This window comes from Antennarius striatus, chromosome 19 (assembly GCF_040054535.1).
Source record: "Antennarius striatus isolate MH-2024 chromosome 19, ASM4005453v1, whole genome shotgun sequence".
NCBI lineage: Eukaryota > Metazoa > Chordata > Actinopteri > Lophiiformes > Antennariidae > Antennarius > Antennarius striatus.
The window spans coordinates 5,097,501-5,110,530 of record NC_090794.1 but is presented as its reverse complement, the minus strand read 5'-3'; the positions used below and the strand labels follow the sequence as shown (position 1 = coordinate 5,110,530).

The 13,030-nt window shown below is 39.5% G+C and overlaps 1 protein-coding gene across 2 annotated transcripts in view; it reads left to right on the top strand.

The window, feature by feature from the left end:
* Positions 1–9,447, top strand: part of LOC137613916 (exostosin-1) — a 126,544-nt gene extending 117,097 nt beyond the window's left edge. For both annotated transcript variants that reach the window (XM_068343399.1, XM_068343398.1), the window contains 3 exons: positions 6,589–6,749; positions 7,406–7,577; positions 8,577–9,447. In XM_068343399.1, coding sequence (XP_068199500.1) covers positions 6,589–6,749; positions 7,406–7,577; positions 8,577–8,762 — 519 coding nt within the window. In that variant the 3' untranslated portion in view covers positions 8,763–9,447. The remainder of the gene's footprint in view (positions 1–6,588; positions 6,750–7,405; positions 7,578–8,576) is intronic.
* Positions 9,448–13,030: the final 3,583 nt, after the last annotated feature.

Genomic DNA, 13,030 nt, shown 5'->3' with positions numbered 1-13,030 from the left:
AGCATCACAGGGATAGGGGGGAGCGGGGTGTCTTTGTGGCTCCTTATGAATCAGTGAACTGAGACACGGATGCTTTATCAATAAAATGTGATGAGATAAACACTCACAAGAAACAGGGCTGTGAAAACACCATAACCCATCATCCAGAGAAGAATCTCAAGACAATAAATGAACCGAGCTGTAAATAAATGTGCCAGATGATGCCAATATCAGGTATTGATCCCATCCTGGGCTTATGTTCGTGTTAAAGTTTATCCGATAACGCTCACGATAATGTAGGTGAGTTGAACAGGCGTTTGGAGGAGTAGTAAAGATTTTTTAAGATAGCGTGTAATGACTGTAAATTGTGTTTTGAAAGTGAAATGTCTGATTGAGCGCTCAATCAGTCTCTTTATATGAGTTTCTGTCCTAACCTTAGAGTGCACAGAGACTGAGACCCAATCAATAAGGTTGGAAAACTTTGTACCTCAGGCCTAATTTGTAAACTTTCCTGAATCCAATAAAGAACATTTAACTTCTAATAAGATATGCTGAACAAACTTTGCACAGTGTGTAATACTGACATGAGCAATATATGAACTTTCGTACTTTTTCACACTTCCAGAGACATCTTTTAACCCACAACTGAAATCTGGCCTCTGCAAATGTTTTCATAACCAACTTTACACTTCATGGCCTCATGTCAGCTAGCGGCAAAAGGTGGTGGCATCTTAGCTCGGTATTGATCCTGACTTAAATGAGGCAGTCAGGCCACGCACAGTCATGAATACCATTCATTACAAATGAATTGCCCCGCTCTGCCAAACATTGGAATGTCTACTGAACTGGAGGAGGAAAATGTGCATTGCCTTTAAAGGATTCTGAATTCATTAGAAGAAAGTGGGATTAGGTCTAAAAGGAGAAAGTTAAACAACAGATTTAAAATACAAAACAAAAACTTTTGATTACAGACATCCATATTTAGGAATGTGATTTACCTCATTGCCAGAGCTCATTAAATTACCATGAAATATGCATTATTCGGGTAAGCACCTTTAATATGCTGTTCTTTTAATTTAACCCTACCATGAGGAAAGAAAGGCGTAGTAAATGTAACAGATATTTCTGCCAACATTGCAGGTAATTGCAGTTAGAAAAATAAGAGACCCGCATTTCTTTCATTCTCTGTCTTCCTTTACAATTTTCTCATTTAAAATGAGTCAATAACTTCCCACACAAACATGTTGCAACAACCAGTCAGTTCAAGGAACGCATTTTTTGTAAAGTTAGTATAGCAAGCGTAAAGAAAATTCTACAAAACAGATCATCTTTAATGCTGAGTGAGTGGAAACCTGGTTTTCATTCAGGTTCTTAGCGAGGAAAAAGGTGCAATCCATAATGGACTGTGAGACTCAATGAGCCCTAGAGAGCCAGTACATCTCTAAACTCTGAGATGTTTTATTGATGGGAGCGAGTCGATGTTCACCTTTTTCGACTCTGATGGGATCACAATTACACTTTACGGCATTTACAATTTGTGCCGCTGCACTGTGAGTTTGCTCAAGTAAAGTTTTATGGGCACACGGCTTGTTTTATGAAACGAGAGGAAAGAATAGTTGTCAGCGAGTAAATCTATGCTGTGCTCGCTAACCCGATGCTCTAATTGCCCTTTTAATACAGTGAGGGGATTTATTGAAAGGAGTTGAAATATGTCAAGTGTGTGGAAATGTGCAATGAAGAACATTAGATTTTTAATAGGACTTTTCGTATTATAATACCTCAGTGAAAGAATGGCTGTGCCAATTTCCTAATTACATTGTTTCAGCTCATTAAATGTATGATTATTCCATGAAGAGCGATTAGAGAACACAATATGACTGAGAGAAAAAAAAATGACAGAGGTTTTGCCTCATTGGACAAGTATGCTGCTACGTTATGCCCTTTGAAAGACATTTTCAATATGGTGGATGTGGAAATGCTTATTTAACAGCTACAGAATAATTTATAATCCTCTTCTTAAAGCCTTGTCTCGGTTGTTGAAGGGTTTTTGTACAATTGCTCAACATGCAACATTTTACCCGTCTGTTTTACATATCTGGCCTCGTCATTTAGATGAGGCATACATAGGACAACAGCCTTTTTATTATTCTATTAAAGAATGCTTTTCTTCATATTTAACATGAGCATTATACAGACATAAAGGACTTCATATTTACAATTATGTATTGATTTATTGAGAGAAATTCTGAAGAAGATTTTCTGGGTATTCAGAATTTTCTATGTATTGGTTTTCATTTCAACGCTCATCTATTGCCCCGATCTTTTTTAATGACTGAAAGGATGACATCACAGATATGAGTAAAACCATTAAAGTGCATTTTCATTATTTTTTGCCACATAAACATGCTTCATAAACCCATTGCAAAAACTAAATGTGTGGATGAAGACCAGTGTATGTACATATGGTATGAAAAAGTTCGGGCAACCCTGATAATTTTCCAGATTTTCCTTTATAAATCACTGTTTTGGTTCATTTCAGTTAATTCCAGTTAAATATATCATATAGCAAATGGAAAAACAGATATAAAGTTTAAAAAATTTACAGAAAGTTTGCAATAATTATTTAAACAAAAGTAGGCAGATGCATAAATTTGTTCACCCTTGTTGTTTTATTTATTTGTATATCTTTAACACTGATTATTGGAACACAAACTTTGTTTGGTAGTCTCGTTGACACTTGGCCTACACATACAGGTGAAACCAATCATGAGAAAAGGTATTTAAGGCGGCCACTTGCAGGTTGTTCTCCTTTTGTCTCTGCTCTGAAGAGTGGCAACATGGGAGCCTAAAAAAAAAACTGTCAAATCACCTGAAATCAAAGATTTCTCATCTTAGTCCCCAGACCTGAATGTTACAGAAAATGTGTGGTGTCAATCAAAATGGGCTGTTCGTGCTCAGAAACCATCAAACCTGACTGAACTGCAGAGGTTTTGTATAGAAGAATGGTCATAAATACCTTCAACCAGAATCCAGACCCACATGGGAAGCTGTAGGAAGCATTCAGAGGATGTTATTTCTGAAAAAGGAGGATCTACTAACTATTGATGTATTTCGTGCATTGGGATGCTCAAATTTATGCAAATACCTACTTTTGTTTAAATAATTACAGCACACTCCCTGTAAATCCCATAAACTTCATCACACTTCTCATATCAGTGTATTTGTCTGCTATATATTTACCTGAAAATGCTGGTTTGAACAACCAGTGATTTATATAGGAAAAGCTTGAAAATTATCACCGGTGGACAGACTTTTTCACACCACTGCACCTTACATTCATAGAGGTTGACATGTGGCCAATGATCTCATCTTTGACCATGAGATGAAGCTATGTCACAATCAGCCACCCTCAAGTTATCAAATTGTTGTGACGATGAGGTTTACTAGAATAATAGTTTGTGATTTACAGATTATACACACTTATGCAAAAGCACAGATCATCCCAGCTGTCTAGATTCCTGTTTAATAAATAGAGTACATTACTGTTACATATTGGACTGATCTGAACAGCAAGATGATGTTTGTGTGTGTGAGCAGTTCACTGGCTTATCAATGGGCATCCTGTATATGGATGTAATGGGATCATGGTCAACTTTGTACCCGATGGATGAATGGAATCGAGTGATGTTTCCTGTTTGCTGCAGTAAGTGTTTACCATCAGTTCAGATAAGGGTCAGTAAGGTTTAAAGCAATGTCGAGTGGTATTCAAGAAATTATTTCAAAGCGGTGGCTGTATATCATATCTGTAAAAAAATGACTTTTTATGACTATTATTATTTCGTCTGATGGTTTTCAGCTCATAAAGTGATTTCGAAACGTTCTCAAACCACAACGCTTTACACTGACCTAAATTAGAACACAGACCTCCAGTACCCAGCTGATATTTGGTCCACAGTGCTCCCATTTTAAAATAATTTTACTCTTAAATGACAACTGTATGAATCCTGTAGCAAAAATAGTCATGCACCATTTCATTTTTTGCCTTATGGCTGATACAGTCACAACAAATAATAACACGTTATGCCAAGCGTCTTTGGAAGCCCCTTGAGTGAACAACTTTTAAAAAGTCAGACAAGTTTTCTGCCTAAATGTTAGAGAGCTGCGGAGACCAGATGAACCAAACACACCACAGAGAGCACCTGGTGTGAATTCCAAAGATTTTTCAAACAACAAACCCGCAGTAACCACTCGTAGCCTCAACATGGACCTCACACCCCAGCAGGTTGTTGGGGATCACACTGAGACTGTTGCTAAATTGTCAAAGCTGCAGCACTCTAAAACTGCTGGATGCGAGGTCAGGTTAAGACACATTTTCCTCACTTTCATCACTTTGAAATCAGATGAACTGCAGCGGCATGGCTGAAAAAATAAACAGACTCTAAACAGACAATTTTGGAAAGACATTTGACTGAGTGCGGGCAGCTCTAAAACGTGGTGCAACTCATCTTCATCTCGTAACATGTGGACGTGTTAAACCCAAATGTCTCCAGAGATTTGTGACGGATCTATTGCTGGATTGACCCTCTGCTCCTTGGATCAATTTTGGCCTTGTAGAATTTATTAGTTTGCAATACATGTGCACACAACAGACGCACACACACACAATTCCTCAGCCACGTCAAGCCTCTTTTAAACCATAATCAAGAAAGACAGATTATGACTACAGAGTCTGGGTTCTGTCATTCTTAACACTTTCATACACACACATGCCATTTCGCATTATATACAGCCTTTTAATCTCTGAAGGCAAAATTATACTTGCATGATATCATTAATCCTTCCCATGGAGACGTCACACACACCCTACACATACACACACACACACACAGACACTCATGCACACACAGACGCTCAGCTAACACGTCTGTTCATCAGAACGGCGGGTCCAACCTATTTCTCGGCTTAGCGCCAATGTTTTACAATAATTGCTCACGCGATTCATGACAGAGGCCGCAAGGTATCGCTGAAGAACATCCACTCTCAGCCCAAACCCCCCCCCACCACCACCACCACCACCACCACATCCATCTCTCTCTTCCTTCACCATTCTGGTAATTAATTTTCTTCCCTGTCTCCTGAGGTGGTGTGTGTGTGTGTGTGTGTGTGTGTGTGTGTGTGTGTGTGTGTGTGTGTGTGTGTGTGTGTGTGTGTGTGTGTGTGTGTGTGTGTGTGTGTGTGTGTGTGTGTGTGTGTGTGTGTGTGTGTGTGTGTGTTACCAAGTATTTCATTATGAGCTGATCCCCTCATTCTCTGTTGCGTCTGTCCGCACGTCTCGCTGGTGTTTTTAAATTAAAACAGACACTTTTTCATGTCGCTCTGGCTCCATCAAGGACACCAGGTGCTCCAGACGACTCCAGATGAGATTCCTTCTGTTAGGGAAAGATGAGAGCCGAAGAGGGATGGGAATCCTTTTCGGCTGCAGAAGCCACCTGGATACTTGAATCACACGCTCGGAGCATTTAGACGTCTTTGGAGCCATTCAGTCTTTTGAGCTCAAGTTTGCATGGCAAAGATCGAAAAGTGGAGTCACAGGATTCCCTTCAACCTACTAAAATAGAATAAAACATAACCTGCTTTGAATGTAATTATTTTTAAGTTTTGTCTTAACTTTTGTGAGGTGACTTTTTATGTGAATTTGACGTGACTATTCAGTGGTTTAAGTTAAATGTAATGGGAATAGCATCCTCTCATTTTTCTTATCAATAGTGAAAGCAAGCATAAACAAGTGTGCTATGGATGGCTGAGTGGTTTTCACATAATAAATGCGGTTGCCATGTTATACTACCTTTTATATTCAGTGATTGAATGTGAAAAGTAAAAATCAGCAGAAAGGTTCAAAAGGAACTGCAAATAAAACACTTCCTTCAGTTCTGTCAAAGTAAAAGTCATGATCTGCCTCTTTTAATTTTTAAATCCAAAGAATTAGAAATCTTCCAGTTGGTTTATTCATCAGCATCACATTTTTCCATGTTATTTTGAAGCTTTCAGACACTTCAAAATGCTATTAGAACTGATGAAACATGCTCTGGTGTGAGGATGACCAAATTATTCATTTAAAGTCATTTACTGTACATCATGCTGAGACAATTTGTGTTATGAGGGAGTGTCCATCGAGGTTCAACGTGTGAGTGAAAGTTCAGACTTTAAATTCAAGTGAACCTGAAGTGATGTAGATACTCCGGTGACATTTGATTTAATGGGGAGAATTTCATGTGGGAGACAAAGTGCTCACCATGCTGTAACGTCATTTTAAATGCCATTTCTGAGACTGAAGAGGTACAGGCTGCTGTTGTGATGATTGCCTTGCTGGCCACGCAGGCAAAATGCCATCCACCGCAAATAAGTTGTTTATATCTGTATCTGTAAACCCAGTCCAGTGGCTGCTTGAATTTAGAATGATTTGCTGTGTATTTGTTTTCTTGATTCGTCTGTTCACTTTCTTCCTTTCCTGCAGTTCCAAGTTTTTTTCTTTATTCACCTCTGATTTTAATTTCCTTCCTCCAATCTCCTTCCTCCTCTGGTCTGTTTCTTTCCCTTGTGCTCCCTCAGGTGGATTTTGCCTTTATCGTGTGGCAAAGTTTTCCAGAGCGTATCGTTGGCTATCCGGCGCGGAGCCACTACTGGGACAACTCCAGATCCCGCTGGGGCTATACCTCCAAATGGACCAATGATTACTCCATGGTCCTTACGGGTGCAGCGTTCTATCACAGGTACAAAAACCTGTTACATGTTGACCTTGGCAGGAGCTGCAGCTGATGTAAATTATTGTTATTGATCAAATTGAAATTACCTTTAATCTTCAGTATCATCTCTCACTTCCAGTTATAAGGGGAGTGTTACGAAAGAAAACTAGGTAATATGGTCTTTCCCCACCACTGTAATCTCATAAAATGAAGAACACAGCAAGGACTGAAAGAAAATAAGGTTACCGGAACTATTAAGCAGAGGTGTAAATTAAAGAAAAGTGGAAGATGTGTTGTTCTGAGGGGATTTCAAGTACCTTCACGAAGACTAAGAGCTCTCTCCTTGTTCTATTGTTAGAACACAATGTGACTCTTTAGTCCTTTTGTTATTTAAAATCTCAAATGCCAACACAAGGCAGAAAATGAGTCAGCAAGAAGAAAAGGTGGCAAGTTTGTGTTTGTCAGTGTGTGCGTGTGTGTGTGTGTGTGTGTGTGTGTGTGTGGGTGGCAGTGGTGGGGGGCAGGCCTTCAACAGGGGGGTACCAGAGGTGACAATGATCTAGTGCTCCCATGCTGCTGACAATGCAACACAGCAAACATTACAAACAGAATAAAAGTGCAGCTTATAAAAAGTAAGAAATACTAATTTTTGCTTCTTGTCCGTTTGGGTGTGTCTGCATCAGATACTACCACTTCCTGTTCACCCACTACATCCCGGCCAGCCTGCTCACCACGGTGGACCGTATGGCGAACTGTGAAGATATCTTGATGAACTTCCTTGTGTCCGCCGTTACCAAGCATCCGCCAATCAAAGTCACGCAGAAGAAGCAGTATAAGGAAACCCTGATGGCCCAGGTAGAGCTTGATCGTTGGCGTAAAACTCAAGAGACACGAGCCCTGCTTCCATCCAACCGTCAAACAAGGTTAACCTCGGTGAAAATCTGAAGGAGCGCCATCAAAAATACGTAGATCTTACTTTATCACAATATTACTCTTTAGCACTCCTAGTGTCCACTGGGTACCTGTAAGAGTGTTTGGCAATGGTTTAAAGGTCATTTATTTTACAGAGAATGGTTTCCTTGCTGCTTTTTATACATAGAAAAGAAAATTAAAAGAGACTACACCATCTTACCTTGATTGAGCAAAGGTGAAGTAGCTTTAGGCTGTATTCATTCTTGACCTTCTCTTTGGGAGATCTCTTTTTATGCATGTTGTGTGTGTGTGTGTGTGTGTGTGTGTGTGTGTGTGTGTGTGTGTGTGTGTGTGTGTGTGTGCGTGCGTGCGTGCGTGCATGCGTGCGTGTATTGTGCGACCAGCCCCATGTCATGCTCTGATTGATGGCGTGACCAGAGGCAGAACGATGACTCTGCAGTATGGACTCTGTGATTAATGTCTTAATTGTGAAGGCAGCACAGCAAGGCTTGATTTTCTCTCTCTCCCTTTCCTTCTTTGGTGTCTCTCACTTCCTGCTTCCCCCTCGCTCGAGCCAAATTTGTTACTTTGCTTCAAGCAAAATCACACAGATATTTATCGAAATGGAGTGGAATCTTTGAGGACATCATGCTAGAATTTTTCATTTAAATGTGACAAACTATTTCTTTAGCTTGACTTCTTTAATTGTGACCGAGCTCAGACAGAACCAGAGGATGCAAGGCAGGAAATGTGGTTAAATAATCTCACCTGTGTTGGTTTGCATGTGGAATTTGATGATATTATTCCCAATTATCATTTTTCTTCAGATTAGCTTTTTTTGCTGTCATTTTATTACATTCACATCAGGGATTTTATGACATGATTTATTGATTTATTAAACTGCATTTACCTTCTTCATTTCTCTTTTTCCCCAAAACCTAGGGCTCTAAGTCGTCGCGTTGGGCTGACCCAGACCACTTCGCCCAGCGACAGACTTGCATGAATGTCTTCAGTCATTGGCTGGGTTTCATGCCCCTGGTGCATTCTCAGATGAGGCTGGACCCTGTGTTGTTCAGGGACCAGGTTTCCATCCTGAGGAAAAAATACAGGGACATTGAGAAGCTATGAATGCAAAAGGAAACGCATCAAATCACTGACAGAGACAGAAAGTAAAACATTGGCTGTGTGCTTGTGTGTGTTTCCTGCCCACAGGGCGTGACAAGTCAACACAAACGTGAACATTTTGTTAGCTTACAAAATGCACCGGAGGCAAAAATGACAAAAAAAGGCAGACATAAGGAATTTAACTGTGTATTTCTATGGAAAAACAAATCACTGATTCTATATGTGTGGTAAATAAAGCTAAGTGGCTGTGTATACCTGCCATATGTGACAATACTGTACACATTGATATTAATGCATGGATACACATGCAGCAAATACCTGAACACAGTCAAGATAAACTTGACCTCACACATACAGTGCATGGTATGATCAAGACAACCGAACAGGGTTTAAAAAAAAAAAAAAGCATAATGTGTTTAAATAAAAGAAACAATCCTAGAGTCGTGTTTATTGTTGAAGTTGGAAGAATGATGGGATATCGTTTGTATTCATGAAGTCAAATGATACAATTTCCATATGTACAGTAAAGACATAACGTGGACTTAAGGAACACGCTGGATCATATGACGGCTGCTTAACTGACAAAGAACGGCAACATGCCTCTTGTGTGCTACAGTATTGTAGATTTTCAGCAGCAGTTTCTGTCTGAGGAAAATAAAATAAAATAAAATAAAGATATATTATGTTAAAAGGCAAGACACCAGGTCTCAACCACATTTACTGCTTCTTTCCTTCCATTTTTTATACTCATTCAGATCCACAGTCAGAATGCTACCTGTTTTGTTTTATTTTCCAGCATGATGCCAACATAATTGTCGTTTCCCTAGTAACACAAAATTGCAAAACTTTTGCAAGGCGCAGTATATAAAGAGGTGTTTATGTCGGTTGTCGTTGGTCAGAGGCATGTGAAAATCTGCTTCACAAAGGCAAAAAAAATGCATCTAACAACATCCACCACACAACAGACTTCATTTGTTTCTCTCAGACATCTTGATTTATTGAATGTTAACAAAAATACTTGCCTCCCAGGCCGAGCTTGGATAATGGTCATCACAGGAAAGTTTGGTTCTGAATAAGAGGCAACAATGTTCCAGCCTCCCACTCGCTTCCACAAGTTGGAGTGTTACTGCCTCTGAGACTGGAGTTGTTAAAAAAAAAAAAAGGCCCGACAAGCAATGACCTTCATTGCAAAAGCAGGGTGCATAACAGAGCTTTGAAAAATATTGATCGCCACCTGGTCCTCATAATGTCAAAAGCCTTCATGATCACCAAGCAGGCCGACGCATGTTGCCTGTTGAACCTTGCTGCAACTGCACTTTTAATTGAATGTTCCCTGTGGATTCCCTGTAAGGTGCAGAGATATCTATCATCTCCTAAAATAGAACAGCCCATAGGTGGCATGTGAGATCTTTAACTCAGCCTGGCTAACCAGCATATGTGTCCAGAACTTGACAGTATGTCCAGCACCACATGCATTTGAACAGAAGATATGATTTCCCACAGGACACTCAGAGTCTTCACCTTAAGGGCTTGATTGTTATGTGACAACAACAGACGCTGCCCACAAACCCATCAAATGCTGCAAATCCTGTTTGACCTTCATAGCTGGTACCACTTATTTGATGTTTAACAGGAAGGAGAAAACAGGGGATCCTGTTTCTGAGTGTCATTATTTTCCCTTGGAGGTTTTTCACTGGAAAATGTGTTGCCAAAATCTCTTGAAATCTTACTTCCCAGTCCAAACAGGAGCATCCTGACCCTAGTCACATTCAAATGGAGAGGAGCTCAAGGATCTGAACAAGACCAGCCTGGTCAGATTAGCCTTAAGGACGCCAGAACTGCATAACTGTGCTCTCTCTTCCCTATTGAAGTTAGTAAGCAGGCAGCCGTATTGTGAATTTCCCAGTTTCCTCTATTTGGATCTTTATTGAGACCCTAATAGAGGATAACACACTCCCATACAGTAGGTGGCGGTATGCACAGTATGCATTTAGTTCAGCTGATTTGACACTGATAAATGAAAGTCCATGATTTAAAAGCAAGTGATTGAGCATCATGAAAATGCAAGCACAAACATCCATGTCTTTTCTCTTTTTTTTGTGCAGTATGATTGGTTGTTACCACGACCATGAAGGAGCCAATCAACCATCTTTCAGTGAAGTGTCCTCATCCCCTCTGTCACTCTTCATCCCTTTCCCGTCATCTGTCTTTCATAGACGTGCATTTCCTCTCACCTTCTTTTTCTCCCTCCTAACCCAAGACTGATTATAATCACCCCATATTACTTTCAGTGCCAGATCTTCGTCCGGGCCGTCCTTTATTTCTTCCCTTGTTTCATTTCTTAGATCCAACAACTTGAAATTCTTTGTCGTCTGACGTTCATGCAGTTTTTTTTTTGTCGTCTGATTTGACACGTGTCTTTAATCTAGGCTCCAGAAAGAACTCATCCATCATGAAAGGAGGCATTCTTTTTCTCCTTCCAGTGTAAATAACTAATGACAGAAAACTACAGATAGGTCAGTTCATTTTATGATAAAAAAAGGTTTTTTTTGTTTATTTGTAATGAAATGTCTGAATCTGTAATTCTCCATTAACTTCTTTAGTTCAAACAATTAGCACTGCTCTACTCATTAAATAGTAGATAGCCCCGTGAAAATGAAGCGATTCCTTTTGTACTAACCCTGGATTTTAATCAAATGTGTCAGAGACCAGAATAAACTTCTATTAAGACTGAACGTTTTGCAAAAGCATTCTCTCTTCTCTCAGAGAACTCTCTTTCTCGACAGTCAGGCAAGCTGCCAGAGCCATCAGATGATTTAAAGAGAGGAGGAGCAGCTTTCATCTCATGTTTGCTTTAGGAATCTCTTTTTTTGCTCATGTCATTATTTTCATCCCTGCAGCCGGTAGAAGGTGGTTACATATGCGCGAGTGACAGAATAAATGAGCACTAATAGTGTCCATACTGTCACATATAACGCAGCGTTAAAGAGTTTCAAGTGTACGCTTGAGACAATTCGCAACGTCATAGTTTCTAATTATGTATGTAAAACGTGTTCTAGATGAATGTCAAGTGAGTGGTCATAAAGTGTCATTGAATGGTACTTATATTTGTTTCCTGTCTGATGATTGGTTCTTCATGAGGGTGGGAAACGCATCTTCACCGTAATATTCTTATTTAGAGTTTGATCATTATATATTCCTCACAGTCAGGTAAATACAACAAGATAAAAAATATCCTCAACCCTATATTTTTAGATTTGTAGTTACATTTTAATTTCATTGCACATATGCTCTTTGTGTTTCTGTTACTTACCTCATAAAAAGTCGATTTCTGTTGTTGTCAGTTTGATTTGATTTAGCACACTGTAAATGCCATAATATTCATTTTATTAGGATTAAAATGCTTTGAGACATTTTTTGATTTTTATGGCTGCGCTTTTACTAAGGGTACAATTCTAAAAATGATTTGTTATTTACATTGAGAAATAATTTTAGAGTTAATTCAAAGTACAGTATGGTGTAGTTCAAATAATTAAATTCTATGATAGCAGAAGCCCGGGTAACAACATGCTGTGTTGTCAGTATTCTAAGTGATCTTAAATTTTGAAGGTATGTTACAGTTTTTGGTTTATTGTGTGTGAAAGAAGTGAGACAATAATGACGTGCAAGTCAAGCACAAATTGCTGTGACTCCTGCATTTTCATTGACTTCCTTTGTTCCGCCTGAATACCATAAGAATCAGTTGACCACAGAGAAAAGGTCTCCTGTCTATAAAGAACAGTCAGCAGGGAGTCCAGACCATAATATCTTGCAGTCTGTCGTAAACAGTGACTTTGTATCTTCTCAACTACACGCACAAACACACACACTCCAAACCCTCCACTCGGTAAGAGCCTCGTTTCCACTGTGATCAATACAGGTCAGTGTTAGTCATTGGATGTGATCATCCGTGGGTTCCCTCAGGAGGGAACCATACCACTTCACTTCTTTTCGTTTATGCTCATTGGAGAGTGAACAGGGATCTCAGTTCCTGCTGATGTCAAAGGAAGTCGTGCAGCACAAAAAAAGACTTGAAAAAATACGGATGACAGTCGGATCATAAAAGCACAGAAGGGTCTTAAATGATGAAAACCTGTGAAATCAGACTACCCTGCGGCTCCAACTGTGGAAAAAAAATATAAGCTGTGCTTCACTATTGGGTAAATCATGTCGGACAACAGGTAAAGGAATGCTCTCATATCTGCTTGTGCTGAACTTTAAAATCTGAGAAG